Below are 27,857 nucleotides of genomic sequence, written 5' to 3'. Positions count from 1 at the left end.
GCGGACGGTGGCGTTAGGTGGGTTACGGACATCCCGCGCTCCCCGACCGAGGTAGAGCGGGCCCTGTTCCGGGTAGGTGTTGGGCACCAACATTTTTAAAGCCCCGTGGGTGGTTCTCCGGGATCGCCCAGGCCGAAGGGCCTGAACGTCCAGACCGCAGGGAATGGGGTCGGAGGGGCGGCGCTCGTCCGCCGAGGTGGGCGGGAGCGGCCCGGGGCCCCCGGCCTCTTGTTTATTATACGTCCCTTGATGAACTATTTTGTAATCGTGTGTGTTTGTGGAGGTCACATGTAAACAAAATGACCCTACTTTGTGAAAACGTGCAACCTCGTGTAGGTACTCAGTAAATTAGTAAATTCTTATTAACGTTAGCCCCGGCCTAGCTATGGAGGGTGCGTGCTGAGCCCGAAGCAGAGAGCTCTGTAATCTCCGCATTCATCACCACCACATGAGGAGGCCTGAGAAGCTTCTAGCACTGTTTGCACCTTCCCCACCACATCACCCCTCCCTGCCTTCCTCACAGTCAGAAGACCCTTTCCTTCTTTCTCTGCCTGTCAAAATGCTGCTCACTCTTCAAACCCTAGCTCATATGAAAGTGTCCAGTGAGCCCGCTTTTATCGAGCTGATTCTGTATCTTTGATACAACTGTATGAGGGTTCTCCAGAGACACAACCAACAGAGGGGAGAGATGTAAGGAATTGGTTTAAAGGTTCAAATGCTAATCTCATCCAAAAACACCCTTACAGACACACCCAGAAATAATGCTTAACCATGTATCTGAGCACCTCATGGTACCGTCAAGTTGACATACAAAATTAACCATCGCAGCAGCCATACATTTAAACATATTTGTACCAGAGAACTTACCTGATTCTACCTGCACTTCAGATGCTTAAGACATGTCTGTTTTCTACACTTTCCCCAACCAGATTGTGAGTCGCTTTCATCTAAGGCCTTGTTTTTTTTTTCGTTTTTTTTTTTTTTTTTTTGAGACGGAGTCTTGCTCTGTCGCCCAGGCTGGAGTGCAGTGGCGCAATCTCGGCTCACTGCAAGCTCCGCCTCCCGGGTTCACGCCATTCTCCTGCCTCAGCCTCCCGAGTAGCTGGGACTACAGGCGCCCGCCACCACGCCCAGCTAATTTTTTGTATTTTTTTTAGTAGAGACGGGGTTTCACCGTGGTCTCGATCTCCTGACCTCGTGATCCGCCCGCCTCGGCCTCCCAAAGTGCTGGGATTACAAGCGTGAGCCACCGCGCCCAGCCAAGTTTTTTTTTTTTCTTTTTCTTTTTTTGAGACGGAGTCTCATTCTGTCGTCAGGCTGGAGTGCAGTGGCGTGACCTCGACTCACTGCAACCTCCACCTCCCGGGTTCCAGCGATTCTTCTGCCTCAGCCTCCCGAGTAGCTGGGACTACAGGTGCGCGCCACCACGACCAGCCCTGGTTTCGTTTTTTTCTTTGAATCCCATAGGGCCTCAGTGCTGTGCAGCACATAGTTAAAACTGAAAAAAGTTTTCTTGAATAAAAGTAGTTAACGTTTTTATTCTTTACTTCAAGGTACATCTCCATGAATAACCTAAATGATCCCCCAAATTGGAATATCCGGCCTAATTCCAGGGCGGACGGTGGTGATGGAAGCAGGTGGAATTATGCCCTGTTGGTTCCAATGCTGGGATTGGCTGCTTTTCGTAAGTCATGGTTTTCTTAAAATTCGTGTTTTCCAGGCTGAGAGTGTGGAGCCCCGGTGAGGGAGGCAGCATGATGTGGGAGCCTGAAAGCCGTGACTTTGGGACCTGCCGGGGACAGCCGAGTTTTATCCCCTGCAGTGAACCGTGGGCAAATCACTTAACCTCTGAGCCTCAGTTTTCATATTCACAGGAGATGGATAGTCATACTTAACCTCAGCACATTGCAAGGATTAAGTCAGCCAAGGCGTTTAGAAGCATTTTGTGTGGGGTAGGTTTTAATAACTTAGTTCCCTCTCAAGGCTTTGCTGCTCTCAAGTCAGGGAGGCGGTTCCTTGTTTCAGGTGCCCTCATAAGGACTGCTGGGGGAACAAAACGGGTGTAAAGGAAACCAGTGGGCTGGGCGTGGTGGCTCACACCTGTAATCCCAGCACTCTGCGAGGCCCAGGTGGGCAGATCGCGTGACCAGCCTGAGCAACACAGTAAAACCCCGTCTCTACAAAAAATACAAAAATTAGCCAGTCGTGGCGATGCACACCTGTAGTCTCAGCTACTCAGGAGGCTGAGGTGGGAAGATCAGTGAAGCCTGGAAGGTCGAGGCTGCAGTGAGTGGAGATGGCACCACTTGCCCTGCAGCCTGAGCAACAGGATTTACAAAAAAAAAAATTTAGGAAATCAATCTTTGGGAGACTTCATCCATGAAATCTCTGCTTGGCCCGGCCAGAAATTCTCTCTAGTCTAGATTGACTTGGCACCACTTTGGGGACCTGCCAGTCACATGCAGACTTACATCCCCGCCACACAATCAATTCACTGATGCAGAGGAGTGAGTTTTGTGTTTCTTCACATTCCATGGTTCTGGGCTGGCACTTAGGAACATGAGAAACTGAATAATTGAATGGAAAAAAGGCAAAACTGCCCTCTAGTTGTAGCGATACATTTTATGTAGTGGCTTTTTACCTGCTTCGATGTCTCAGGTCAGAAGTTTTGCTGTAGAGGAAGAGGAGGCTGGTAAGAGCAGGTGGTTTTTATGATTCAGTGATCTGCACAGTGCTTGCTTCTTGGTGAAAGACAGGGCAGGTCCACATCCAATCCTAAGGGGCTGCCATGTAAAAAGCTCACCTGCCTGCAGGCTTGGAAAAAAAACACTTAACACTTGGAGAGGCTACTGTTGCCCGTGGCTAGGGTGAGTGGATTGGAAGGCTTAAAATTACTCTGACTAATGTAATAATTAATTGGCTTTGAGGCTGGGAGAGGCCCTGAAGTGACTCATTTTCCATTTGTTTTTCAGACTCATCTCCAGCTTTTATAGCCTTTCATGGTAACTTTCACGTTTGAAATTCTTACCTCCCCTTCTTGGACTTTTGAAATGATGCTTTCTGTCCCTGAAAAGGGTTGAAGAATATTTTATTTTTTTTCCTGGCTTTTTGCTGAGGTAGTGTGGTCAGAGGTAATTGTTAACTTGGCATTCTTGTAAGGATTCTCCAAAGGCGTGTTATGATGTGTTTGAGGTTCTGTTGCACATAAGAGCGTTAACCAGCCCCTAGTGTAGTCTAGAAGAAGAGGCAGACATGAATACTTGATAAGCGTTGTTGATCGATTTATTGATGAGAGGCTAGTTTTGTCCTGATCACTTGCTTCATTTACTAGATTTTTTTTTTTTGAGACGGAGTCTTGCTCTGTCGCCAGGCTGGAGTGCAGTGGCGCGATCTTGGCTCGCTGCAACCTCTGACTCCCTGGTTCAAGTGATTCTCCTGCCTCAGCCTCCCGAGTAGCTGGGATTACAGGCGCCCACCATACGCCCAGCTAAGTTTTGTATTTTTCGTAGAGACGGGGTTTCACCGTATTGGCCAGGACAGTCTCGATCTCCTGACCTCGTGATCTGTCCGCCTCGGCCTCCCAAAGTGCCGGGATTACAGGTGTGAGCCACCGTGCCCAGCCCATTTCCTAGATTTTTACTTAACATAACATAGAAATGTGTGTAACTGTGCTTGCCTGAAAGAGCAGTCCCTGGAGAAATTCTTACCCTGAGTAGCTCCCGGGGGAGAACATTCAGTATTTCAGCACTCCAGCGGGCTTCTCTCTCCTCACACCTCCTCTGTCATTCTGCTTTCCCCCCTTTTCTCTCGGTCTTCCTGATTCCCCTTTCCCCATCTCTCTCTCTGTGCTTTTCCCATCGCTCTGTGCTTTCTCCCCTCTAGCGTTCCTGTACCTCCTGTTTCCTCCCCTGACCTAGAAAACATAGTTTTAGAGCTGAAAGGGACTGGTTGAGTTCACTGGGCCCAACTCAGTTTCTTTTAATTAAACATTTTATTTTGGGGTCATGTAAGTCACATGCAGTTGTCATCAGTAATACAGAGAGCCCATGTACCCTCTACCCAGCTTTCCCCAGTGGAAGCATCTGCAAAACGATAGTGCAGTGTCACAGCCAAGACATCTGCCAGGATGCAGTCAAGATACCCCAATCCCCGGGGCCTCACGTGCTGCCCTGTGTACTGCCCCTCCCTCCACAGCCCCCGGCAGCTGCTGATCTGTTCTTCATCTCCAGAACTTTGTCATTTCAAGAATGTTATATAAATGGAATCAAACAGTATATAACCTTTTGGGTTGACTTTTTTCATTCAGCATAACCCCCTGAGGTCCATGCAGATTGTTGCTGTATCAGTAGTTCATAGATAGTTTCATTGTCGAGTCGTGTTTGATGACATGGACGTACCACAGTGTGTTTAACCACTGAAAGACGTCTGGGTCCTTTCTGGTTTTCAGCTGTTATGAGTAAAGCTCTCATAAACATTCTTGTGTAGGTTTTTGTGTCGATGTAAGTTTTCATTTCTCTGGGATAAAGGGTCAGAAGTGAAATTACTGGGTTTTATGGAGGTTGCACGTTTAGTTTTTTAAGAAAGGGCCGAAATGTTTCCTAAGTGGCTGCACCGTTTTAGGTTCTCACCAGCAATGCAGAGCCGATCGGTTTCTCCACCTGGTCAGCATTTGGTGTTTCACTGCAGTCCTGTCCAGCGCATCCTGACGGGTGTGCGGTGCTGTCTCGTCGTGGCTCTGCTGTGCAGTGTTGGGCATCTCAGCGTGCTCACACTGCTCTCCTGTCTGCCCATCCTGACGGGTGTGCGGTGCTGTCTCGTCGTGGCTGTACTGTGCAGTGTTGAGCATCTCAGCGTGCTCACGCTGCTCTCCTGTCTGCGCATCCTGACGGGTGTGTGGTGCTGTCTCGTCGTGGCTGTGCTGTGCAGTGTTGGGCATCTTTTCTCATCGTGGCTCGAGGGTGCGATGTCGAGCACCTCTTCACGTGCTCGTTGCCATCAGCGTATCCTCCTGATGAAATGAGTATTCTCGTCTTTCAGCCACTTCCTAATAGGACTGTTTGTTTTTTAATGTTGAGTTTTGAGAGCTGTTAATATGTCTTAGATTCTAGTCCTTAGTTGCATATGTGGCTTGCAAGTATCCTCTCCCAGTCTGTAGCCTGTCTTTTCATTCTCTTCATAGGGGCATTTGCAGTGTAAAAGTTGTAATTTTGATGAAGGGCAGTTTATCATCGTCTCCTGTTAGGAACCATGCTTTTTGTGGAAAGTTGAATTCTGCCTAGCCCTAGATCCTGAAGGTTTGTTCTCCCTAAAGTTTTAGTTTTACATTTTACATTTAAGCCCTTACCCATTTGAGTTAATTTTGTTAATAAGGGATAAGACTAGTCGTATTTCTTCTTTCCAGCCTGTTTGCCTTTGATTTCTTGTCTTGCCTTCCGGCACTAGCTGGAGCTTCTGGGACTCTGTTGGACGGTCCCTGACCTGAGAGAGAACACACTCAGCCTCTCCCAGCTAAGTGCAGCGTCAGCTGCAGGTTTTCATAGATGCTGTTTATCAAGGCAAGGAAGCTCCCCTGTATTCCTGTTTTTCATGAATAGGTGTTGAATTTGGTCCATTTTTTTGGTTTCAATTGATGTGATCATGTGATTTTTCTTCATCAGCTTAGTAATGTGTTAGGTTGCATTGATTTTTGAATATTGAACTAGCCTTTTGTCTCTGGAGCAATCCCCACGTGGCCGTGCTGTAGAATTAGTTTTGTGTATTGTGGAATGATGTTTGTGGCCAGGCTGCGAAGGATTGTTCCTGTGTCTGTGGGGGGGTCCTGAGCCTCCGACCGGGGCGTGCCGCTCTCGCTTCTCCATGTCTATTCCATCATTCCAGTTTTTCTTCGAGTTGTTCTGTTTTTCAGTTCCAGAATTTTCATTTGGTTCTTCTTTATGTCTTCTGTTTATTTTCTTAGACTCTCTGTCATGGCAGCTGCTCTAAAGTCCTTGTCAGATGATACTGCCATCTCTCATCCAGGTATTGGCATCTGTTGATCATCTTTGTTCATTTAGCGTGACCCGCCCTGGCCTTTGGTACTATAAGTGATTTTCTGTTGGAACCTGGGCATTTTGGGCATTACGTGATGAAACACTGGTTTTTATTTAAACCTTCGGTCTTAGCTGGCCTTCTTGAATGGTGCCCTGGCAGGGGAAGGGCCACTCAGCCTCCTTACTGCCAGGTTGGGATGGAAGTCCAGGCTCCCCAGTCAGCCTCTGGCCCCCGTGGGCCCCCGAGGAAAGGGTGGGAATTCCAGCCCCCTGGCCTCTACTGGTGCCCCCCGGCTGGGAAGGCCTCAGCGCTGCTCCCCACGTGGCTCCCCCCGACCCCACCCTGTGTTTGCCACTGGGTGGGAGCGGGAGCCTCAGCTCCATCCAGCCTTTGCCATGTGGGTGGAGGTGGGGCCGCAGTTTTTTCTGTTATTTGGCTGATGCAGAGTGATTACTGTCGGAACGTTTTCTCTTGCCAGGCCTCTGTTGTGGTCCTTTGGGCAGAGACAGCAGGCTTTGTTGAAGTTTCTTTTTTTGTCTGCACCCGTTGAGATTTCCAGTTGACTGTGTCTTCAGCTCCAAGTCTGGGATCTATGAGGCAAAATGAAAATCTAGAGGACTTGCCCCCGTGTTGTTCCTGGGGTCCCAAGGACCCCAGCCAGTCTGCCGTCTCTCCACCTTTCAAAGTCATCTTGTTTTACAGATGATGTCCAGGATTTTTAGTTTACTTAGAAGAAGACTAGGGAGGACGTCTACTCCATCTTCCCGGAAGCAGGAGTCCCACCGGAAACGGAGGCTTTGAAAAGTTGCGTGTGCCCGAAGTCATGAGGCGTCTGTCAGGCCACACTTGGAATTCAGGTTTTCCTGACACCCAGCCTGTCCTGCTACACCTTCCTCTGCAAAGCTGCCTGTAGCCTCCCCTGCCTGGCTCCCCGTCCAGCCAAAAACTTCCCAGTAACCACAGCCTATATGGTGGGGTCTGAAGTTTAACCGTCTGCGTCATTGTCTGTGTTAGTTTTCCAGTGGTTTGATGTGTCAATGATGTGACTTGATTGAGATCGCCCCCAGATTGTATCAGGGAGCAGCTCCCTGTCTCCTCTTGATTCGGCCCCACCCCTCCCAGACCCATCCCTCTCAGTCCCACCTCCAGCCCTCCCCGCCTCCAGCCCTCCACACCTCCGGCCCTCCACACCTCCGGCCCTCCACACCTCCGGCCCTCCACGCCTCCAGCCCTCCACGCCTCCAGCCCTCCCCGCCTCCGGCCCTCCACACCTCCGGCCCTCCACAGCCCTCCACACCTCCGGCCCTCCATGCCTCCTGGATGCTCTTAAGTCGTGTTAATTCCTTTGACTCCTCATAGCTGCAGAGCATATCCCGTGCTCCTTGTCCGGGTCCCCTGGGGGCCCCTCTCATTTGGCACCTGTGACTTTGCAGAGGCAGCTCCAGCTTGTCCTTGATATAAGCCCTGTCCCCAGGCACATCCGGCCCCTGGAAGCTCTCGCTCTCCGAGGCTCTCGCCTGCCCTGCTCGTTTGACTTCGGGTGACTTTTCCTTGCAGCTCCTGCTCAGCCTTCAGACTTTGTTCATTCACCTTTTTAGGAAGCCGTTCTTGACTTCACCAAAACCAGACGAGCCTTCCCTTCTCTCTCCTCATAGACCTTTGCGAACCCCTCAGTGCTTATCAAGTGACATTGTAACAGCTTCTTTCCTGGTCAGGCCCCTGCCTGTGAGCTCTTGTCAAAGGGAGGAGATAAAGAGGACATGAGTTTGAGTTGTCATCTGAAGTAGGATTAGCAGCTATTTTTGGTTGAGGAAGGATGCGTTTGGTTTTGTGCTTACGCAGTGAAGTGTCAACAGCATATCCAAGGGAGACCGGCTTTCAGGCTAATGGAAATCTTGCTGTTATGGAATTGCTCCCACAAAGGTCATTCATGACCCGGGAGAAAAACAAAGGTGACCATTAATGACCTGGAAGAAAAAGGTGACCATTAATGACCCAGGAGAAAAGAATTGAATGTCAAGGACACCACCTGGGTTGGGGGAAGCAGCAGAAGGAGGAAGAGAACCATTAAAATTGATAGAAACTCCAGTGGTTCTAGAAGAGGCTGCAGACGAGGGAGCTCCACAGAGTGGTTAGTGGGGGAAGGGTTGCAGGATAGAAGCGCACGAGGGAACCCAGACTGCTGCTCTCAGTGGCTTTTGGGGCCTTGGGCTTTGAAAATTTGCCAAACAATCCTGTTTTCCAGAAGACTCGACTCCGTGTTGCTTTTCGAATGTACAAGCAGAACACGTCGTTATTTGGAACAACCAAGACTTAGCATGTAGTTGCTCCAACATGTATGAAATTACTGAGCAATAGCATCATTTGAAATGTGGATGGAACTGTTATCACACGGTCTTCTTTTTATTGTTGAAACACACCCAACTCTTACTTGTGGGCTGGGCAAAGAGTTGGTGACGCCATCCAGAGCCAGGTGCCTGCTGGTCAGCAGGCTCTGTGGGTCATCAGGTCTTAGAGGCACTGGATTTCTCTGCAGTGCAGGCCAGGTCTGCTGCTCCTTGGTGTGGGGGGCAGAGCCACCAGTGCCCACTCCAGCCTCCCAGCAATCCCCGTCCTGTTTTCGTGAGATTCCAGCAGTCTCCAGTTTGAGGAAAGAGGCCCACTGTGTCTTGAGGCTGAACTTCTTAACCCACTTTTATTTTTATGTCCTTATCAGAACATAAGCAGTGTCTCAAACTCAGGCCGTTTACTAGTTGCCACCAGGCAAAGCTAAATACAACTTTTATAAGAACCTGGCCAACGGTAGTTGAAGCCGACTCAAATATTTTAAACTTTGCCAGTTGTACTGGAGCCAGAACAGGGAAATGGTGGTGGGTTTGAGAGGAGAAAAGCAGTGGTAGATCTTCTTAGCAACAAACAATTAGAAGATGGAAAGGGTTAGGGTTAGTGTCTTTTGGTCACCCAGCCCTTACCTGGTTTTAAGATAAGAACTTGGCCTGTTACACATTTTCACATAGAAGTGATCTTCTTGGTATGGCCGAGGTCTTAAGCTTTTATTGAAATGCTATCCTTAGCTGCCTTACGATTTAAGTGAGGATGATAGAACTTTAGCGCTAACTTTTTCATTGTGTGTCTTTTTCTCCATTCATGTCAGGTTGGATTTGGTCTAGGGAGTCCCAGAAAGAAATAGAAAAAGAGAGAGAAGCCTACCGTCAGAGAACTACTGCTTTTCAACGGGATCTGGAAGCCAAGTACCACGCCATGATCTCAGAAAATCGGCGTGCTGTCGCTCAGTTGTCTTTGGAACTCGAAAAAGAACAAAACAGAACAGCTAGTTACAGAGAAGCCCTTATCTCTCAGGGACGCAAGTTGGTAGAAGAAAAGAAGCTTCTGGAACAGGAACGGGCCCAGGTGATGCAAGAAAAAAGACAGGTGCAGCCTTTGCGAAGTGCGTATTTGAGCTGCCTGCAAAAGGAGGAAAACTGGCAAAGGAGAGCCAGGCTTTTGCTGAAAGAATTTGAAGCTGTTCTCACAGAAAGACAGAATATCTACTGCAGCCTGTTTCTTCCTCGCAGCAAGCGGCTGGAGATAGAGAAGAGCTTACTGGTGCGAGCGTCTGTCGACCCCGTCGCCGCTGACCTAGAGATGGCAGCCGGTCTCACCGACATATTTCAGCATGATACATACTGTGGTGATGTCTGGAATACCAACAAACGCCAGAATGGCAGACTCATGTGGCTGTATCTCAAATACTGGGAACTAGTTGTCGAACTGAAGAAGTTTAAGAAAGTAGAAGAAGCCATATTAGAAAAGTAAGACACGAGTGAAATCAAACTGCTTTTAGTGACGCGAGGCCAGGCAGTCATGCGCCTTCTGGGTCTCCGGCGTCTTCCGTTCCCGTGCTGCCTGTGTCATGGCCACACCGTCACCCTTCAGCAGCAACCTCCACTCCCGCCACCCTCTGAGCAGAAGTGCACCAAAGCCTCAGAGACAGAGGGTCTCCACCCGATGCTCTGCCGCTGTTGGGGATGTGGTTTCTTGAAGCATTTTTAAGCTGCCGCTACTGCATTAGGCAGAACAGTATCACCTGGTATTTTAGCTCCAGGGTAAAAATGGTTTTTTAAAAAGTCAAATACAATACTGGTCCTTACCAGAAGTAATTTTCTGTCTGTTTCATCACTCCCTAAATACTTTCTCCTCAAATTATTTTTCTCTGTCACCAGATTACATTAAGAATTTGTCAGATAATGTGTAGAACTGCATAACAGATAATAGAAAGTAGTAATATATTATCAAGGGTTTATATTTTAAAGATCTCTCTCACTCCATAAAGGGGAAAGAAACACCAAGTGTTTCTTGTATCCAGTTGTTACCTAATGTGTGTTTGGAATTTGGCTTGTGTCTGTATTCAGCAAGCAGATATTTATTAGCAATGATATGTACTCAAAATACTTGCCATTTAGGAGTAATAATGCCACTTTTTATTTGTGTAATTCTTCACTCTTTACAAAATATTTTTATATGTATTATCTCATTGTTTACCGCAGCCGACAAGGTAGACAGGCACTTACCACCCCGTGTCACACGTAGCTCCTGGGAACTGAGCCTGTACACCTGCTCACTCATGGGACCCTCAGTCGAATCCTGTGAAGTGAGTATTACTATTATTCTTTGTGGGGGTGCCCCAAGGCCAGCCCCCAGTTGCGTGACCTGCTGGGAGATCTCACAAGACTCAGCACAGGGTTGTACTCAGCACAAAGCAGAATCAGCAAAGGGAGAGGGTGTCTGGGTGGCGCTCAGAGGAGCCACGTGTGGACGCCCTAGGATCCACTCCCTGGAGTCATACAGGACACACCTAACTGTTAAGAATAAGCTCACTGGAGACGCAGCACCCGGGGCTTTTGCTAAGGGCTGGTCACGTGGTACCCCCTGCCTGGCCTGTGTGGAAATTCCTGACTTGTCCACAAGGAGGGTGGGTTTGGTGTGGTCTGTACCGTGTGCACGAGCACTGTGGTCACAGAGCCACTCGTAGGAGTTAATGGTGCTGGCAAGTCTCCCAGAATCCGAGTTCCCAGATGTCAGTCAAGCGCCAGCCTCTCGCACACAGGCCCTGGTAGGACACAGCCTTGGGCCTGCTGTGTGAATTCATCCCCACGCACCTCACTTTGCGGAGGCGTGGAAGAGCTAACCTGCCTGAGGTCACGCAGGTAGTGCTGCAGCCAGTCTGAGCCCAGATGCCTCTTCTCCAGAACCGTGAGTAACCTGTGTGCAGTGATTTGATGGTGTGCGGCCAGGCAGGAGCGGGGGCAGGGTTGTCCATCTGCTTTCGAGGACCCTGTTCTCCCCTCCTGCCTGTCTGTACAGGAATAGGAGAAACTGTTAAAAACCCTAAGCTTATAGAGCCCACGTGGCAGTATGAGAGCCACTATTCACGGAGCACATGCTGCACCCTGAGCTGTACGTGCTTTACACTCATGCGTTGTTTGAAATCCTTGGAACCCCTTGAGCGCGGCGGAGGTGGGCTCAGAGCCGACATGCGCTGCCTGCCACAGACACGGGCCTCCTGCCACGCTCTGCTCTCGGCGCCCACGCCCTGCTAAGGGTGCGCAGATGCTTCTCTTCCTCAGTGGCTGCTAGCGTGCCTTTCTGCTCTACCACCATCGCTGTATCTGAGAAAAAGTCATTTTTATTTCATTTTTTATTTTTTTGAGAGGGAATCGTCACCCAGGCAGGAGTGCAGTGGTGTGATCTCAGCTCACTACAGCCTCTGCCTCCTGGGTTCAAGCGATTCTCCTGCCTCAGCCTCCTGAGGCTGGGATTACAGGAGCGTGCTACCACACCTAGCTAATTTTTGTATTGTTAGTAGAGACGGGGTTTCACCATGTTGGCCAGGCTGGTCTCGAACTCCTGACCTCAGGTGATCCATCGCCCCCGCCTCGGCCTCCCACAGCGCTGGGATTACAGGCGTGGGCCACTGCACCCGGCCCCTAAAAAGTCATTTTTTCGGTAAATCTGGACGAAACTCTTCCTCTCGTTGTTTGTACTTCCTGATGTGTGAGACCCCTGCATAAAGAGCGGTGCAGGCTCCACAAATGCGGTGATCCGGTCTGCTGGGTGTCCCTGTGTGAACCACTCTGTGTTTGTCTTTAAATGAAGAAAATACAGTTAGCTGCTGTGGAGGTGAATGATTTTTGAGGCAAATTGTTAATCCTCATCCTGTTTCTAATGTCCAGTGTGCTGTCAGCCTAGCTTCCCTCTATAGTGAGATAGATATATGTTCAGAGCCTTCAAGCTGGTGTGGACACTGACCCACTGACCCGTGGTCCTGCAGAGTTAGGAAGACGAGTATTTTTTTTTTGAGACAGAGTCTCGTTCTGTCACCAGGCGGGAGTGCAGTGGCATAATCTCGCCTCACTGCAAGCTCCGCCTCCTGGGTTCGAGTGATTCGCCTGCCTCAGCCTCCCGAGTAGCTGGGACTACAGGCACCCGCCACCATGCCTGGCTAATTTTTGTATGTTTAGTAGAGACAGGGTTTCACCATGTTGGCCAGGATGGCCTCAAACTTCTGACCTCAGGTGATCCACCTGCCTCAGCCTCCCAAAGTGCTGGGACTGCAGGCGTGAGCCACCGCGCCCGGCCGGAAGATGCCCTTTCCATAGGGTTGATACTAGTTGGTGTTTGTGTGGCGTGGCTGCCTTCCATCAGCAAGTTTGAGTGTTGATGTGACGCCACCATCTTTTGAAATGGATTGTGTTAGGTTTGGAATACACAGTGCTGCGCCATCTAGTAACGCCACAGATGTACCGAAAGGTGAGCTCACAGTGGAACGCCCCTCAACCAAAGTGGTTTAAAGTTGCAAAAAAGGGAAATTGTGCTGGTTGGTGTGTGCTGAATTCGTAGCGACATCAGAATAAAGCATTATTTGTCCTGCTGCTTCCTTGGAGGTCACAGGAACTATAAAACCGTGAGCCAGCAAGGCAGGGAGGACCCTTCGGGGTAAGGAGTGGGGCTCCGGGAGATCCTAGGTTTCGGAACCAGGTCCAGGTTCCTCGGGGAGAGGAGGGCTCGCTGCAGGGCGGAGGAGGGGCGGCCACTGTAATCCTTGTCTGTAGTGAACATTGTATATGAGGTTGCAGTGGCTTAAAAAGGAAGGACTTTTGCGGGGAGGTGTTGAGATTGCACTTTCTAATTTCACTTGCTTCAGACTTGACTTTGGAATGAAGTTCGAAGGCATCACAGTCGACCTGGATGTTCCAAAAACAAAACTGAGGAGGCAGCATTTCTCTTCCATAGTCCAGTCAGCTCATTTGGTAGATGCGCTTTTTCCTCATCCATAAGGATATATAATTTGCGTATATATTCCACATGTGTGCATATGTGTGTGTATGTGTGAACTGGCAGGTGTTGATTTCATAAGGACAAAATTGTTCTGCAAACTTGCACCAATTAGGGGGTGTTTCAACGGAAAAACTTCACCAAATGATCTGTGTGTTCGTTAAAAGAGAAGTTATGTCTAATTAAAATGTGTAACGGACTATTTCTGTGTTGGATTGTTTAAAAAGTGATTGCTTCATAGTGTACTAAGATCATCTCTTTAAGGAGAAGGGAGAAAACGGCTTTCTAGTTACTATCACGTATTAGGTTCGCTACATGAAAGCAAGTCTGAAGACCACACCTGTGACGTTGCAGAGACCAAACTGCAGTGTGTGCAGCCACGAGCGGCAGCTGCTTCCTCCTCGAGGTGTCTTGTTCCAGCACGAGGACAGCCCATGCGATGTTGGGAGGAGCCAGGGTGTTTGGGGAGGCAGCTGCCCTAGACACTGGCTGGCTGTGATGGGGGCAGCCTGCTGTGTAGACAGTGCTGGGCTTGCTCCGTCTGCCTTGACCTGTGTGAGTAACTGCGCTGGGTTTTATAGGTTGAGGCTGAAAAGGCTCCTCTCTTTATGCTGGGTTTGACAAAACAGTTGCTGTATTTCTCTATTGATTTAGGATTCTGTTTGCAAGCAGCAGAGATGGATTCGCGCTAGCCTAGAAAGTTAAAGAGGGATTTAAGGCTGTCTCATGAAACTTCAGGGCAAGAATGGAGAACGCAGGGTAGATGTCAGAGAAGAACCAGAAAGGCAAATAAGGGACTCTCAGGGGCCTCGGAGTACTTGTCACTCTGTGTCATATCTCTGCATAGCTGCGCCAATCCCCAAACCGGCTTCTCTGGCCACGTGCTGGGACAGGGCGGTTCCCACAGCTCCTGAGCCTGCCCCCTGCCTGTCCTGCTCCAGCGGGCGGCGCAGTTAGGGAAGCGCTGGGCTCATTCCGCGGTGTTCTAAAGGAGTGGGAACAGTGAAGATCAGCGTTGCCGAGCCTGTGGCTTTTGCTAGCTTCATGGGAAATCTTGAAAAGAGAAAAGAAAGGGCTTCAGTCAGCCAACCATCGACAGCAGCACGCGGTGGAAGCCGGAGGGCTTCTGTGGCAGCTTCGCAGGCCTCTCTGCTGCGGACCCCCGGACAGGTTGCTGTCGGGTAGCACAACCAGACGAGCCTGAATGCGGCTCACAGGACAAGTGCACCTTGAGAGCTGCTGCCGCCGCCTGGATGTTTGCTGGGTGAGCTCCAGACTCACAGGAACCCTTTGTGCCAGCACGGCCACCCCCACCCCATGGGGAAAGCAGATCTCCCTCACCTGGGAATCTGGCAGAGACCTCAGGCAGTGCCCCGTCTTTCATGACCTGCCTGGTCCAGGTGGAGGAGTCAAGTCCTGCTCCAGGAGCAGGTGCAGGGCCTGGCCTGGGTGCTGAGAGTGGGGTGAGGAGGGAGGAGTAACAAAGAAAGGCAGTTGGGCAGAGAGTGCCACATTGGGGCACTCAGATGGCTCTGTTTAATATTCCAGCAGGGACACTGGGACCGAGCCCATCCCTGCTGGGAGAGCTTCTCGAAGCTGGTTGGTGACTGACAGGCAGGGAGTGGGGTGCTGGGCCTCCTTGGGAGGTGGGGGTGCTGGATGCCATAGCTCCAAGGTGGCTGCTCCCCACAGGCCAGGGCTGGTGGTGCCAGAGAATAGGATCTGGGCTGAGGGGCTCTGGGTTGGCAGAGGTCGGGGGGGGTGACTGGCAGGCATCAAGATGGGGGGGGGTCAAGCACGGTGCCCCCACCCATGGGGCTGCGTGGGGCTGATGGGTAGTGGGACTCCAGGATGCAGCAGATGACAGCTGATGGGGTGTTTCATGAAACTTGCTCAACTCAGGAAGAGCAGGAGAGCGCTGGTGGATGAGAGCAGCCCTGATGTTCCAGGGCCCGTGGCCACGTCCACCACACAGAGGGGCCACTGGGCCTGCATATATCTCCTTGGCCTGCGAGAGTATCGTTGTTTCCTGACCTGTGGAACAAGTCATTAAGCCAGGAAGGACTTGAGTCAGAGCCCCTGAAACGGCCCCCACTCCTTGCCAGGATGGTGGATAGGAAGCAGTGCCGTGTTCTGAAGGAGCTGCACCAGCCCATGCTGCTGTGGAAGACCCAAGGGAGGCAGAGACGGTGGCTCCAGATGGCGGCCCCCATTGGGACCCTGCTCACTTCACCCACTGGCCCTGGAAAGCTGGGGTGGGCCTGGGCAGGTGAACCCTGAGGCTCTGCCAGGAGCAGCCCCAGCTGCAGCTGCCATGGATGTTTGCTGGGTTGGATCAGCACTCTCATCTGCTGAATGGTTTTGCCTGATGCCTACTAGCTTCCCTTGTGTGGGAGGCCGTTTTCTGCGGTAGAGAAGTGCTCTCCATAAAAACCCAGCAGGCGTGCTCCTGGGCCCGGCAGACGCCAGATGTGTGGTCACAGACGCCATGCGACCCAGGACTGGAGTCACAGGATTGGGCAAGGACAAAGACCCAGTGAATGCCGAACGGCCACGCAGGATGGGGCCGATCAGTTCAGTGGGAGCAAGTGCGAGACCTGCACAGGGCGGGCAAGGGAGGCGTTAATCCCGCCCGCGCTGCTCCCCATCCTCTGCTGGCCTTATCAGAATGGGCTGTTCCTTGGGAAGCCCCTGGGCGTCTGTGGAGCCGGAGATGTTGGGAGCTTGTGCCCTCAGCACCACCCACTGACACCAGTGGGCTCCTGTGTGCCCCGCCCAATCCCAGGCCTCAGGACACCCAGCACCCTGGGCCCTTCTCCACTGCCACAGGCCTTAAGGTTGATCACCATGCCGCCCAGCAGCTGAGTCTTACAATAAAAATTCAGACACGAAGCAGTGGCAGCCACTGTGCTTTAGAGTTAGAAGTAAGTCATTAAAAATGTTGGCCCAGCACCTTCCCTGCCTGTTTCCAAAAGCTGGCCGCAATATCAAGTTCGTGTCCCTGGGTGAGGCTCCAGTGAGGCACTGCCTGCAGTGCAGAGAGCACGTAGGTGGTTGCAGAGCAGGCAGAGACGAATGTGGGGAGGTGGAAGTCACCATATCTGCCCACTCGGCAGGAGGCCGTCCATTCCTGAGACGCCCCCGGGAGGCAGGCCCCTCCCTGTATGGCACTCATGCTGGGTCCCCAACCCCTAGGCAAACCCCCACCCTGGGCAGAGAAGGGCCTGGACACACCTGGGGCAGAAGGAGAAAGGGGATGGAGACAAACCTGGGTGGGGGTGACCTGGGGGCAGCTGGGGTGAAGACACCTGGGGTGGGGTGACACGGGGGCCATTGGGGTGGGGACACACCCGTGGTGGGCGCTGTCTTGGGGGTGTGACTTTTGAGTGGAGCCATGGATACACAGTGACTCAGATCCCTGGTTTTGGGTCTGAGGATGACTTAACCACACCAAGCACTCACCTGTCTGAACTGCACTGAAAGACGCATTTTATTTGCATTTAGTTATTCTAGTGCTCAGCCATTTCTTTGCACAAAGTCATTCTTGGTGGACACCAAGTCCAAATGTGTCTTAGGTGGTTGTCACCTTCTCCAGGGGCTGGTCAAGTGCGAGGCCTTCAATTAAACACCTAGAATAGCTCCCGTCAGTCTGAGCCTCGAGCCCCGCGGGACACAGTGAATGTTGGTGAGAAACAGTGGCGCGGTCGGGCGAAGGCCTCCCCACAGCGCTGACCGCCCTGGTCCAGGCGGCTCTTCAGCCTCCCCACAGCGCTGACCGCCCTGGTCCAGGCGACTCTTCAGCCTCCCCACAGCGCTGACCACCCTGGTCCAGGCGGCTCTTCAGCGGACGCCTGTGCTCACCCACTAGGATGCCCCTCACGGTTCTGGGGGCTACACAAAGTGAGAAGAAAAGCCGCCACTAACAGCAACCAAAAGCCCCGCATCCCCTGCAGGCCCACCTCATCCCGTAAGCGGCAGGTGCAGACAGCGGGATGTGACCAGCAGCGTGTGGGAGCCTCCTGCTGGAGGAAGCAGGGTCCGGTTTGCTGTTCATTTTTCGCCTCTTTTTCTCGGTTGTTTTTCATGGGCTGCTTATTTTGTGCAGTTTCTGTGACGCGTTCTCTATCCCCACCCCCAGCTGTGGAGCCCAGTCACATCTGTCCCTGAAGCTTCCTCTTGCGCCCAGTGCCCGGATGCGTCGAGGCCAGGTCGGCCGCTCCTCACACCTCCCGGGCTTCTCTGCCCTTTGCCATGTGGCGTCCCCCCCCCCGCCCCCGCTGACCCTCAGTCACTGTCTCTTGGTGGCTTCCCCCGCCTCCAGGACCTTGCCGTGCTGCCGCTAAAGGGCACCGCATGGCACCTCTCCTGGAAGGCTTCCTCTTCTACAGCGCTTAACAGGCTCGCCTACAATTTTCACTAAGAACTGCTATTGGTGGTGGTGGTGGTGGGGATGAATGCCGGGCCCAAGCCTCAGATCCAGGACCGAAGGCCGGGGCAGCTGCAGGCTGAAATGCAAGACCTGTCGCTGGTGCGAGTGGAGGAGCTACTCTATTTGTTTGAGTGCTCTGGAGAAGTTTTCTAGAGCAGTTTTGAAAGCTTGCAGCAAGAAAGCACCAAGCTCATCGCTTGTTTCTTGAATGTCTGGGTCGAAACTTCCAAAGAGGGGTGTGGAGACCTGGATGTCCTCTCGGTCGGCCCGCAGCAGCACGGCACGCAGCTCCTCGGCGATCTCGTCGTATTTCTGCTGGTCGAACTTGGACATGGCCAGCTCGTCCTGGGGGTAGGCGGCACCCTCGGGGTAGCAGTCCTTGGGCACCGGGAACTCGATGCAGCGCAGCTCGGGGAGCTCAGAGAGTGCGGCGAAGAGGCGCCGGAGGGCGCGGGCCGACAGCGGGTTCCCGACGAACTTGAGCTGGCGCAGCCGGTGGCAGGGGCTCAGGCCCAGGATCAACACGCCAATGTGGCTGTCTACGATGCCACACTCCTCCAGTGTCAGGATCCTCAGCGTCCGGGAAGCCTGGCCGAGCAGCCTGAAGAAGGTCGAGGGGTACAGGCTGACCAGGTTGTGTCCACTGAGGTCCAGGACCTCCAGGTGGGCAGCGTGGGCACAGTCTGCCAAGAAGGCCATGTCCGTATGGTTCAGGGCACAGTTGGCCAGGTCCAGCACTCGCAGTGGGGTCTGTAGGGGGCTGCAGGACATGGGGGAAGAGCACAGGTGAGAGGAGGGTCCCAGGAAGGAGCTGAGGGCTCAGGCGAATGGGAACAACCCATTTGTCCATCACGGGGTCAACACACTGCCACGTCCAACCACTGTCTAATTTCATAGAGCCTATGAGCTAGGAGTGGTTGTTATATTTATATAATAGTTTGTGAAACGTGAAAGTTACATGAAATTCAAACTCGGTGTCCATAAATAACATTTTACCAGAGCACAACCACGTGCATTCGCTTAGTGTTGGCCGTGACTGCCGGCCGCCGCGTGGGGAAGTCAGCTGTACCCAGAGGTCTGGCTTTTGTCCTCAGCACCTAAATGGTAAGTTTGTTTTGTCAACAACTGCTTTTGTGTTGTCTGAGAAAAGTGATGCATGTGGCCATGAGAATGTCCGCTCAGAAAGGGGACGACGGGGGCAGTGAGACCACAGAACAGAATGTCCGCTCAGAAAGGGGACGGCGGGGGCAGTGAGACCACAGAACAGAATGTCCGCTCAGAAAGGGGACGGCGGGGGCAGTGAGACCACAGGACAGAATGTCCGCTCAGAAAGTGGCGGGGGCAGTGAGACCACAGGACAGCGCCGCTCCACTCTGACAAAGATGAAGCCCACACAGTTTCAGAGCTGGGAAGGGCCATGGAGGCTTCCAGTCCAGCCTTTGACTCACCTGGGAACCCTAAAGACCCCCCAACTTGCCCCACATCCCATATTCTGACTTGGTTGGTGTAGGGCAGCCCATCTCTAAGGGAGATTCTCCAGAGCAGAACTGCATCAGGACATGGCCTCACTGTCCTCGCTGAGCCGGGGGACACAGCTGGGGTCTGCCCCATCCCACCCTCTCCTTAGGAGGCTGCCTCCCTCTCCACCCACCTGCACCTGCACCCACCTGCATGTCCTGCCCAGGACATGTCCCTCCCCGCCCAGGACTGGGACCCACTGCCAGGTGCCCCTGTCCCACCTGAGAAACCACCACCAGGCACGCCCCTTGCCCGAGGTCCCACCACAGGGCACCCCCATCCCTCAGGACCCACCGCCAGCCATTCCCCACCAGGATCTACCGCCTGGTGCCGCCCCAGGACCCATGGTCAGCCACCCCCCACCCCAGGACTCACCACCAGGTGCCCCCACTTCAGGACCCACCACCAGGCACCCCCACCACTGCCAGGCACGTCCCCCCAAAACCCACTGCCAAGTGCCCCACCAGAACCCACCGCCAGGCACCCCCCAGCACCTGAGGACCCACCACTAGGTGCTTCCCCAGTACCTACCAGGTGCCCCTTCCCCCCAGACCCACTGCCAGGTCCCACCCCCAGGATCCAAAACTGGGTGCCCCCCGGACCCACCGCTAGGTTGCCCCACCAGGACCTATCACCCAGTGACCCCCCCAATACCCACCGCCAGCTGCCCCTCCAGGACCCACCACCAGGCACCCCTTTCCCCAGGACCCACGACTGGGCAGTTCCCCTCCATGACCCACCACTGGGCAGCCCCCTCCAGGACCCACGACTGGGCAGTTCCCCTCCATGACCCACCACCAGGCAACCCCTCCAGGACCCACCGCTGGGCACTCCCCCTCCAGGACCCACCACCAGGCAACCCCCCAGGACCCACTGCTGGGCACCCCCTTCCAGGACCCACCACCGGGCACCCCCCTTGGACCCACCGCTAGGCACTCCCCCTCACCACTGCCTGAGGCTGCCTTGGCCTGGCCCCTTCCTGGCTGCTGCCCTCTCTGCCCCCTTCACTCAGAACTGCTGAGAAGATCCTGCATGAGCCTCCTGTCCCACCGTGGGGAGGTCCATGCAGCATGGAGCCCAGGCCTCCCTCGAGGGAGACTGGGAGGATCCCGCCGTGTCAGGCCTTCGGATGAGATGGCACCCTTGGCCAACAGCAGCCCTGAGCCAAAGGCACCGACAGGCTCAGATTTCTGAGCTGAAATCGTGTTTGCTGTTTGAAGCCCCCAAGTGTTGGGGTGACTCGTTCATCAACAATAGACAACTCCCCACACCATGTAGGGACTTCTGTTTCTTCTGTTTGGTAATTTCCGCATTCTCTTTTCTTAACTGGCGTTCTCTCCACATCCCTAAGTCACACGCGGCACCCCGGTTCTTTCCTGGTGGCTCTGACTTTCGGTGCCCTTGCCCCTTGGCGGGGCCGCTGTCCTGTTGCTCTGGCCACAGCCGGAGTGAGAGGCTGGAGCCCTGTAGCCTCATGGCTTTGGACGTGAGCAGGTCCCTGGACCATCTCTCGTTGCCTCTGCAGCCACCAGCCCGCCCTCAGTCCCATCCCTGAGACTCACCCAAGCAGCGTCGGGATCTTCCCGGTCAGCGTGGAGAAGGCCACACTGAGCTCAGTGAGCTGCGTCATCTTGCTGAGCTCCCGGGCGATGGAGGGGAGGAGGGGGTCCTCGCCGTCGGGAGTGGAGGCGCAGGTGGGGGGTGCATCAAAGGCCTTGGTGGGCAGGGTGAGCGAGGCCAGCCGGGGGAAGCCCACCTGGGCCAGCAGCTGCAGCACGTGGCCCGCATGCAGCCGCACGTTGTGCACCACCTCCAGCTTGCGCAGGGCACCCGGGCCAGCCAGACGCAGCACGTGCAGGAGCTGGCTGGGGCTCAGGCTGTCCGCCCGGAACGAGGGGCAGTGCACCCGCAGAGGGGCCGGGCCCCCCGGCCTCAGAGCCTGCACCACCGCCTCGAAGTTGCCCTCAGTGACGAAGAGGTCGGCGAGGACCTCGACCGGGCGCCCGGCTGCGAGGGGCTCGGCCTGCAGCTCACAGCAGGTCCTGGCCAGCAGCTGGGTGCGGCCCCACCTGCCCAGCGCCCTCCCGCATGGGCACCGCTGCACCTGCACATCTCGGAGGCCCGTGAGGTCAGCCACCCGCAGCCGCCGGCGGCTCCGGTCCTGCAGCACGTGGTCCGCGAGGCCGCGCACCAGCGCCTCCAGGCAGGCCCTGCAGGTTCGGTCGCGCAGGTCCTGGGGGTGGTCGGCACCAGGACCCAGCAGCGCTCCCAGCCGGAACTCCCCCAGGGGCCAGCGCCCCAGCACAGCGCGCGTCACCTCCGCCTGCTCCAGCAGGTAGCTGGCTTTGAACAGGAGTGGGTAGAGGTTGTGGGCCACACTGTCCAGGCTCTGCCGGGCCACCTGGGGGTGGGACACCAGGGCTTCTGCAGAAATGAAACGGAGTGACCTCATCGTGCCCATGGCCCGAGACAGGACGGTGCTCGCTCCCCACGACTTTCCCCAAGGCGTGTGCCCTTCACGCCTATCTTTAGCTGCAGCAGCTGTGAGCAGCCTGCCCTGGGGGCCCTGCCACGGGGCCTTGTGGTCATCTGACTGCTATTTTGATTCTGGGACGCCTGCGTCTGCCCGGCCTCGGGGCACCCAGCCGTTGGGAGTTTCTTGGCTCAGGCACCCAGCCGACACAGAAGGGCAGCCCGTGCCCATGGCAGGGCTGGGCAGAGAAGCCTGTGCTCGGTGCTGCAGAAAGCCAGTCTTGGCAGGCGTTCGTGCTGGCGGCCGGTGAGGCCAGCGGGCAGGTCCTGTTTACCACCCAAGCGGGGCTACTGCCCAGCCCTGGACACACCCCAGTCAGCGGGGCAGAGAACAGGCCAGGCCCCTGCGCCTCACTCAGTAACCAGTTCCCTTTCCACAGTGGCCTCCGGGGCCGCTCCCACACTTTGCCTCGCATCTGGGGTGAGACGAGTGGCCAGGAAAGGAGCTGTTTTGCCCCTTCCCTGTGCCTTTCCTTCTCCCCAAGGACCCAGCGGGGATGGCTTCCCTACTTTCCATGGGAGAGAGTGGCTGGGAGAGGTGGAGCCTCCCCGATGGCCTTGGATGAGCCCCCAGCTCTCTCTGGGCTGCAGTGTCCTGTCTACAACCCTGCCGCCTGCGCGGCAGGGAACGCTGCAGGGAATGGGATACACCTGTGTTGGGGGGCGGTGCCTGATGGTTCACTCCCAGCACTGACCGTGTTGGACGGATGTTGGGTGCTGCACTCACCTCTCCCCGTGACACTGCCACTCAGGGCAGGGTCAGCGCACGTCGCTGCACACATCGCTACAGGGCACCACGTGTCCATGGGCTTTGGAGGGTCACGGCCATGAGAGACAGAGGCTGAGGGAGACTGAGAGAAGCGAGTGACAGAGACTGAGACAGAGACAGAGGGACAGAAACTGAGAGGGAGAGAGAAAAGGAAACAGAAAGAGACAGAGAGAGACAGAGAGGGAGAGACAGAGACTGAGAGAGAGAGACTGGTAGGCAGAGACAGACTGAGAAAGACAGACAGACAGGGGGAGACAGAAATTCTGAGAAACAGCCGTGGGAGGGGGAAGGCTGCTGAGCAAGCCTGGAGGGTGCTGGTCATGGGTGCCCCACCAGCCTCCCTGTCTGACCCTCCCCAATTTGTTCCCTGAGCCTGAGCGATGCCTCTCCCTGGGAGGCGACCCATGCGGAAGGGACTGTGCTCCGTGGTGGGGCCCATGCACTGTCCAGCAGGCGGACGTGTGTGTGAAGAGGTGGGTGGGCCCCGACCCCACCCTTCAGGGGTGGCCGCCCTCGGCCGGCCGATGTGGGCCCCCGGGCTCCCCTCATGAGGTGTGCAAGAGGTTTCCCCAGACACACGGCCCCTTTCCAGGACCAGATAAGAGAATCTCAAAGGACACAGTAGAAAAACATGTTCCATTGATTTTTTTTTTTTTTTTTTGAGACGGAGTCTTGCTCTGTCACCCAGGCTGGAGTGCAGTGGCACGATCTCAGCTCACTGCAAGCTCCGCCTCCCGGGTTCACGCCATTCTCCTGCCTCAGCCTCTCCGAGTAGCTGGGACTACAGGCGCCCGCCACCACGCCCGGCTAATTTTTTTTTTTGTATTTTTAGTAGAGACGGAGTTTCACCGTCTCGATCTCCTGACCTCGTGATCCACCCGCCTCGGCCTCCCAAAGTGCTGGGATTACAAGCATGAGCCACCGCACCTGGCCCCATTGATTTTTATGATTAAAATTGTTAACAATTCAGTATTGATACAAAGTAAACACTTTACAACAGTGGCAGGTAACACCATTTCCCAGACACCTTTTGGGTTCTGAAAGGTGGTTTCCAGAACCTTCCTTTACCTACTCAGGCTCTGTGTGGCCCAACACCGTGATGTCACTGCAGGGCCCCTGGGTCTTGGAGGATGGAGGCCATGGCTGGGAAGGTCGGCCAAGGTCTGGGCCCCTGCAGCCTCCCTCTCTCTTACTGTTTTCCCTTCTTTTGGAGAAGGGTGGTCCTCTTGGGGTTCCCATTCCAGCAGGACCACCCAGCACAGGTTGGGTCAGTCTCAGGCCCAGCTGTGGTGCCGCCGTCCCAACCTGGGGCCACGGCTCTCGGCTCCTTACAGGAAATGCCATATGGGCGTTCTTTCTCAGACCTAACTCAAGTGCTGTCCTGCTAACTACACGGGACCTGCTAAAACCGAAAGGAACCGAGATTCCAGTTCTGTGCAGAGATGGCTGGACCTGCGTGGGGGACCACCCCGCCCACTGGCCTTCACTGGTCTGAAAGGTCGTGGGGTACACTGGTCCTAGGATGGCTCATCCCGGCTCTGAGACACTGTGAGCCCGGCCATGGGCTGTGGACACGGGGTGAGGGGGTCTGGTGTTCCCACCCTGGGTCACCCCATGACCTTTGGAGGGCAGGAGAGTTCCAGGCTGCAGGAGCATGGGGGTCTGCAGCTGGCAGGCACTGCTGAGTCCCTGCTGGACTAGGGGTAGAGGGACCATCCAGGAGGGAAGCAAAAGAGGCCAGGCCTAGGGGGCAGGGCCCATTACGGGCAACTGCAGGCCCTGAGCGGCAGTGCTGACCATTGGTGTGCGAAGGCCCTGCCTGAGAGCTTCATTTCCAGGCCCGTGCACAAGTCTGGCTCTCGAGGACCCGGGCACTCCCCGGAGGACCCACCTCCATCCCAGCTGTCGGAAGAAAAACTGCTGTTACTCACGTCGCACGGGCCTCTCCCTAGGACCCGCTGGCCCCTCAAAGCTGTGACAGCACAGACGTGGCCTGGCACCCAGCAAGGCCTCCGACACCTGATCCACACGGCGGGGCCAGGCAGGACGGAGAGCATCGCTGCGCCCGCCTCCGGTTCCAAAGCTCCAAAGCTCGGGAGGCTGCTCTGCGAGGCCACCTTGTGGTGCGCGGCGGATCTGCAGCTTGAGGGGAGCTCCAGGTCCCAGCCAGACGGGGCGTGGCCGCGGCGGCAGCACCACCCAGCTGGTGTCATGCGCGTTCCGAGGGCAACAGAGTTTGGACCCTAAAACGTGCCAGTTCTGTCTGCTGCTCTGATCCGGAACAAGAGCGCCTGTCTTGTAGCAGCTACACTTGTGACACAAAAGCTCTCATTTCACACGCGGTGTGGAAAACATTCTCTATGTCACAGGCACACAGAACCCACATTCACCCGTCGTTTTGTAATTAAATCTTGGACCTACGCCCCAGGTGGTCAGTTCGGGCTCAGCCAAAGTGCTGATCCCCCAAGGGATGGTGGGAGCAGCCTGGACCCTGGCTGTTTTCATCTCCTGGGTCTCAGGGTGGGTCAACATCTCCCTGCAGGGTCAGTCCTCTGTGAGCCCCCCCAGGACATCAGGCAGGTGTGAAAACTGACACAGCACACAGTCTGGGAAGCATGAGTAACAAAGCCCCCACGTGGGTGACCTTGGGAGAGGGGTGTCCCCAGGATGGAGGCTTGTCTGAACGAGAGGCCCTGGGCAGGCACACCAGCGCCGCCAGCCCCAGGACCTCTGGTTGGCAGCAGAATCTGTCCTCTGGCAGTGGCCCTGAGGGCTCCTGTTTCCTGTAGTCAGAGCACCTGGCAGGGGGCTCCTGAGAGCAGGGCGGGTGCAGGGGGTGCCAGGGATGCCTGGGTCCCGAGGGAGCTGCTCCTGACAGAGGAATGCTCAAGAGAACCCGGGGAGGTGGGGTGGCCTCCTGCTGCCCTCTGACCTGCCAGGCGGGCCTCCTGGGAAGACGACTACCCTGGGGCCAAGGGCCCCCTGCCGCCATGTGACCCTGCCAGCCCTCTGGGTGCACTTGGTTACCAGGGCCTTGAGGCTTGAGAACCCTTGGGAGCTACAGGCGGGCCGGGGAGTGAGGCTGCCCAGCACACGTTTGATGGGGGTGGGGCCAGGCGAGCTGTCACTTCAGAAGCATCTGGAACAAGGCGGTGAGCTGGTCAGGCAGCCTGGTGGTGGCGGCAGGCCAGGCGATGTGAGATCCCATTGGCTCCTTTAGGGTCAGCCAGGAAAGGTCTTTCCTTTTGTAAGGAGCATTTTGCCTGTCGGTAAAACCAGCCTGAGGCCTGAGGCTTGGGGGGTTTGTTCTGACCACAGGGAAGAAACTGCTGGCTGGAATGGTGTTGGCACGAGGGGTCTGGGGACGTGGACTCTCCAGGGCGTGCCGTGCTCCATCTAAGGCTCTGAGGTTCTCAGGGCTCCCCCAAAACCCAAACCTCCACTGCTGCTGCTGCTGCCCAGGAGGGGCCCGGGTATCTCCCCAGAACCGGGGATGGATGCAGGCCCAGCTGAGCCCACAGCCCTCACGACACCTGACAAAAGAAGAGGTCTCTCTGGAAGGTGACGGGGATGTGGCTTCTGTCTGATCAGTCTCTCCTGAGTCACCTCCCTGCTGTCCTCAAGGGAATGACATCTGTACCTGCCCGGTTGTATCTGGGGCAGATGCTGGCGTCCCTTCCTCGCCTCTGAATGTAAAAACACTCTTGCTGGGCACTGGGGAGCCTTGTAGACTCACACACGAATGGGGCCAATCTGAAGGCCGGCACCCTGGGGCCGTGGGAGGGTCCTGGGGAGGGCTAGAACTCACTGCGGGAGCCCCAACCTTGTCCACAGCAGAGTCCCAGGACGGCTCCTCTCGGGGCTTGGTTTAGAAACCAGCTCGCTGACCACCAGCCCTGAGCACTCAGGATGGCCCCACACCCTTCCTCGGGGTCCCAGTACCGAGGTGGGGAGGAAATCACACACCTTCCCAGCTCCCAGTGCTGAGGTGTGGGCTGGGGGCGGGAATCCCCATACTGTCCCTGGTGGGGGGGGGGGGTCCCAGTGCGGAGGCGTGGGCGGGAGCCGTGGAGCTCACTGCCCAGGATTGCTCAAGCAGCTTGGAAGGAGGCACTGGTGCCACTGTGGGGCTGTGGCCGCAAGCCCTTCCTGGGCAGGGGTGGGGAGGCATCAGGAAGCGACTCTGGGAGAAGCTGGGCCAGGCCAGGGCTCCAGGGCTGTCCCTCCACGTGCTTGGTGATGATTCCGGGCTGGCGTCACTGCGGATGGGGACGCATCAGGGCTGCCTCCCACGTCCCGTGTGGGCCCCTCAGCTCCCAGCACCCCCAGTGCTGGGCGGAAGTAGCCTCACATGGTGGGGCGAGTGACCCTGAGGGACACAGTGGCCGCCTCTCCCACTTCTCAGCACCTGCTTCAGCTCATGGGCCTGGAACCCTGGAGAAAAGAGAACACGTGTTCTCCATCTAAATGAAAGCTTCGTGTCTGTTGGTGAAGCCCATGAGGCCTGATTCAGACAGAAGCATTACTCTGCCTGGAAACAGGTGTTTCCTAACCCTGCCTTCTGGAAATCAGAGCCAAATCCCAGTGTGGACAGAAGGCCAGAGAGAGGTGCCCAGGTCCAGCTGGTGTGGATGTAACTCGGCAGGCCTCTTCTGCCAGCAGGAAGCCTCCGTTTCACACCAGGGCTGGCTCCAGGACAGTTTGGACGTGCACGAGAAACTCAAAAAACAGAAAATGAGGCCAACGAGCCCCATGGGTTAAATAAAAGGCAGGAGCAAGATGGCCTCCCAGGACTGGGCACCTCAGCCCTGCAGGGTGGGCTTTGCATCTGCCCAGACCAAGCCACAGGCTGAGGGGTCCCGGACATGGGGATGCATCCCACAGCCCGATGGGTCGTGAGGCTCCCATGGGGCGGGTGTGGCTCCATTCCCACATCCTGGCTCCATGCTATCAGGAGAGAGAGACCCATCTTTTGACTGGAGACTTGTGCCAGCCCAGATGGGAGGCACCAAGGTCCTGGGAGGCCCAAGAACGTGTTCAGGATGGTGCAGTCACTCCTGCTGGCCCTGCTGGCCTGGGCACATCCCCAGCCTCGCTCCCCAGTGGGTTGGCCACGGGCATAAGCTGTGCCCCTGCACGTGGCCCTGCCCCCTGTACACTTGGGCCCCCAGCAGCCTCCTCTTCCACAGGCATAGATGCCTTCTGATTTGAAGCAACACTCTTGAAGTGGCTTTCACGGGGGCA

The 27,857-nt window shown here is 55.3% G+C and overlaps 3 protein-coding genes across 4 annotated transcripts in view; 1 reads left to right on the top strand and 2 right to left on the bottom strand.

Moving 5' to 3' along the window:
* The first annotated feature begins 9 nt into the window (after positions 1 to 9).
* CCDC127 (coiled-coil domain containing 127) lies at positions 10 to 10,571 on the top strand. Its single transcript, XM_032135592.2, has 3 exons — positions 10 to 72; positions 1,554 to 1,684; positions 9,185 to 10,571. Exons 2-3 carry the CDS (start codon positions 1,564 to 1,566, stop codon positions 9,844 to 9,846), a joined length of 783 nt encoding a protein of 260 aa, XP_031991483.2. The 5' UTR covers positions 10 to 72; positions 1,554 to 1,563; the 3' UTR covers positions 9,847 to 10,571.
* Positions 10,572 to 16,563: 5,992 nt separating this feature from the next.
* LRRC14B (leucine rich repeat containing 14B) lies at positions 16,564 to 26,662 on the bottom strand. Of its 2 annotated transcripts, XM_032135235.2 has the most exons (4): positions 24,545 to 26,662; positions 22,572 to 22,840; positions 20,875 to 21,736; positions 16,564 to 18,554 (listed from the first exon to the last, which is right to left on the bottom strand). In XM_032135235.2, the coding sequence occupies exons 2-4, from the start codon at positions 22,648 to 22,650 to the stop codon at positions 17,909 to 17,911; spliced, it is 1,587 nt and encodes a 528-aa protein (XP_031991126.1). In that variant the 5' UTR covers positions 22,651 to 22,840; positions 24,545 to 26,662; the 3' UTR covers positions 16,564 to 17,908. The 2 variants fall into 2 exon arrangements, with proteins under 2 accessions (XP_031991126.1, XP_031991127.1); XM_032135236.2 differs by lacking the exons at positions 22,572 to 22,840; positions 24,545 to 26,662 and having other exon boundaries at positions 20,875 to 22,052.
* Positions 26,663 to 26,734: 72 nt separating this feature from the next.
* PLEKHG4B (pleckstrin homology and RhoGEF domain containing G4B) overlaps positions 26,735 to 27,857 on the bottom strand; it is an 82,836-nt gene continuing 81,713 nt past the window's right edge. The window contains exon 21 of the mRNA XM_032135234.2: positions 26,735 to 27,047. The gene's annotated coding sequence lies outside the window, so the exon portion shown is untranslated. The remainder of the gene's footprint in view (positions 27,048 to 27,857) is intronic.

This window comes from Hylobates moloch, unplaced genomic scaffold (genome assembly GCF_009828535.3).
Source record: "Hylobates moloch isolate HMO894 unplaced genomic scaffold, HMol_V3 SCAFFOLD_17, whole genome shotgun sequence".
Lineage (NCBI taxonomy): Eukaryota > Metazoa > Chordata > Mammalia > Primates > Hylobatidae > Hylobates > Hylobates moloch.
The sequence above is the reverse complement of the archived record's forward strand: the minus strand, read 5'-3'. Positions and strand labels throughout refer to the sequence as shown.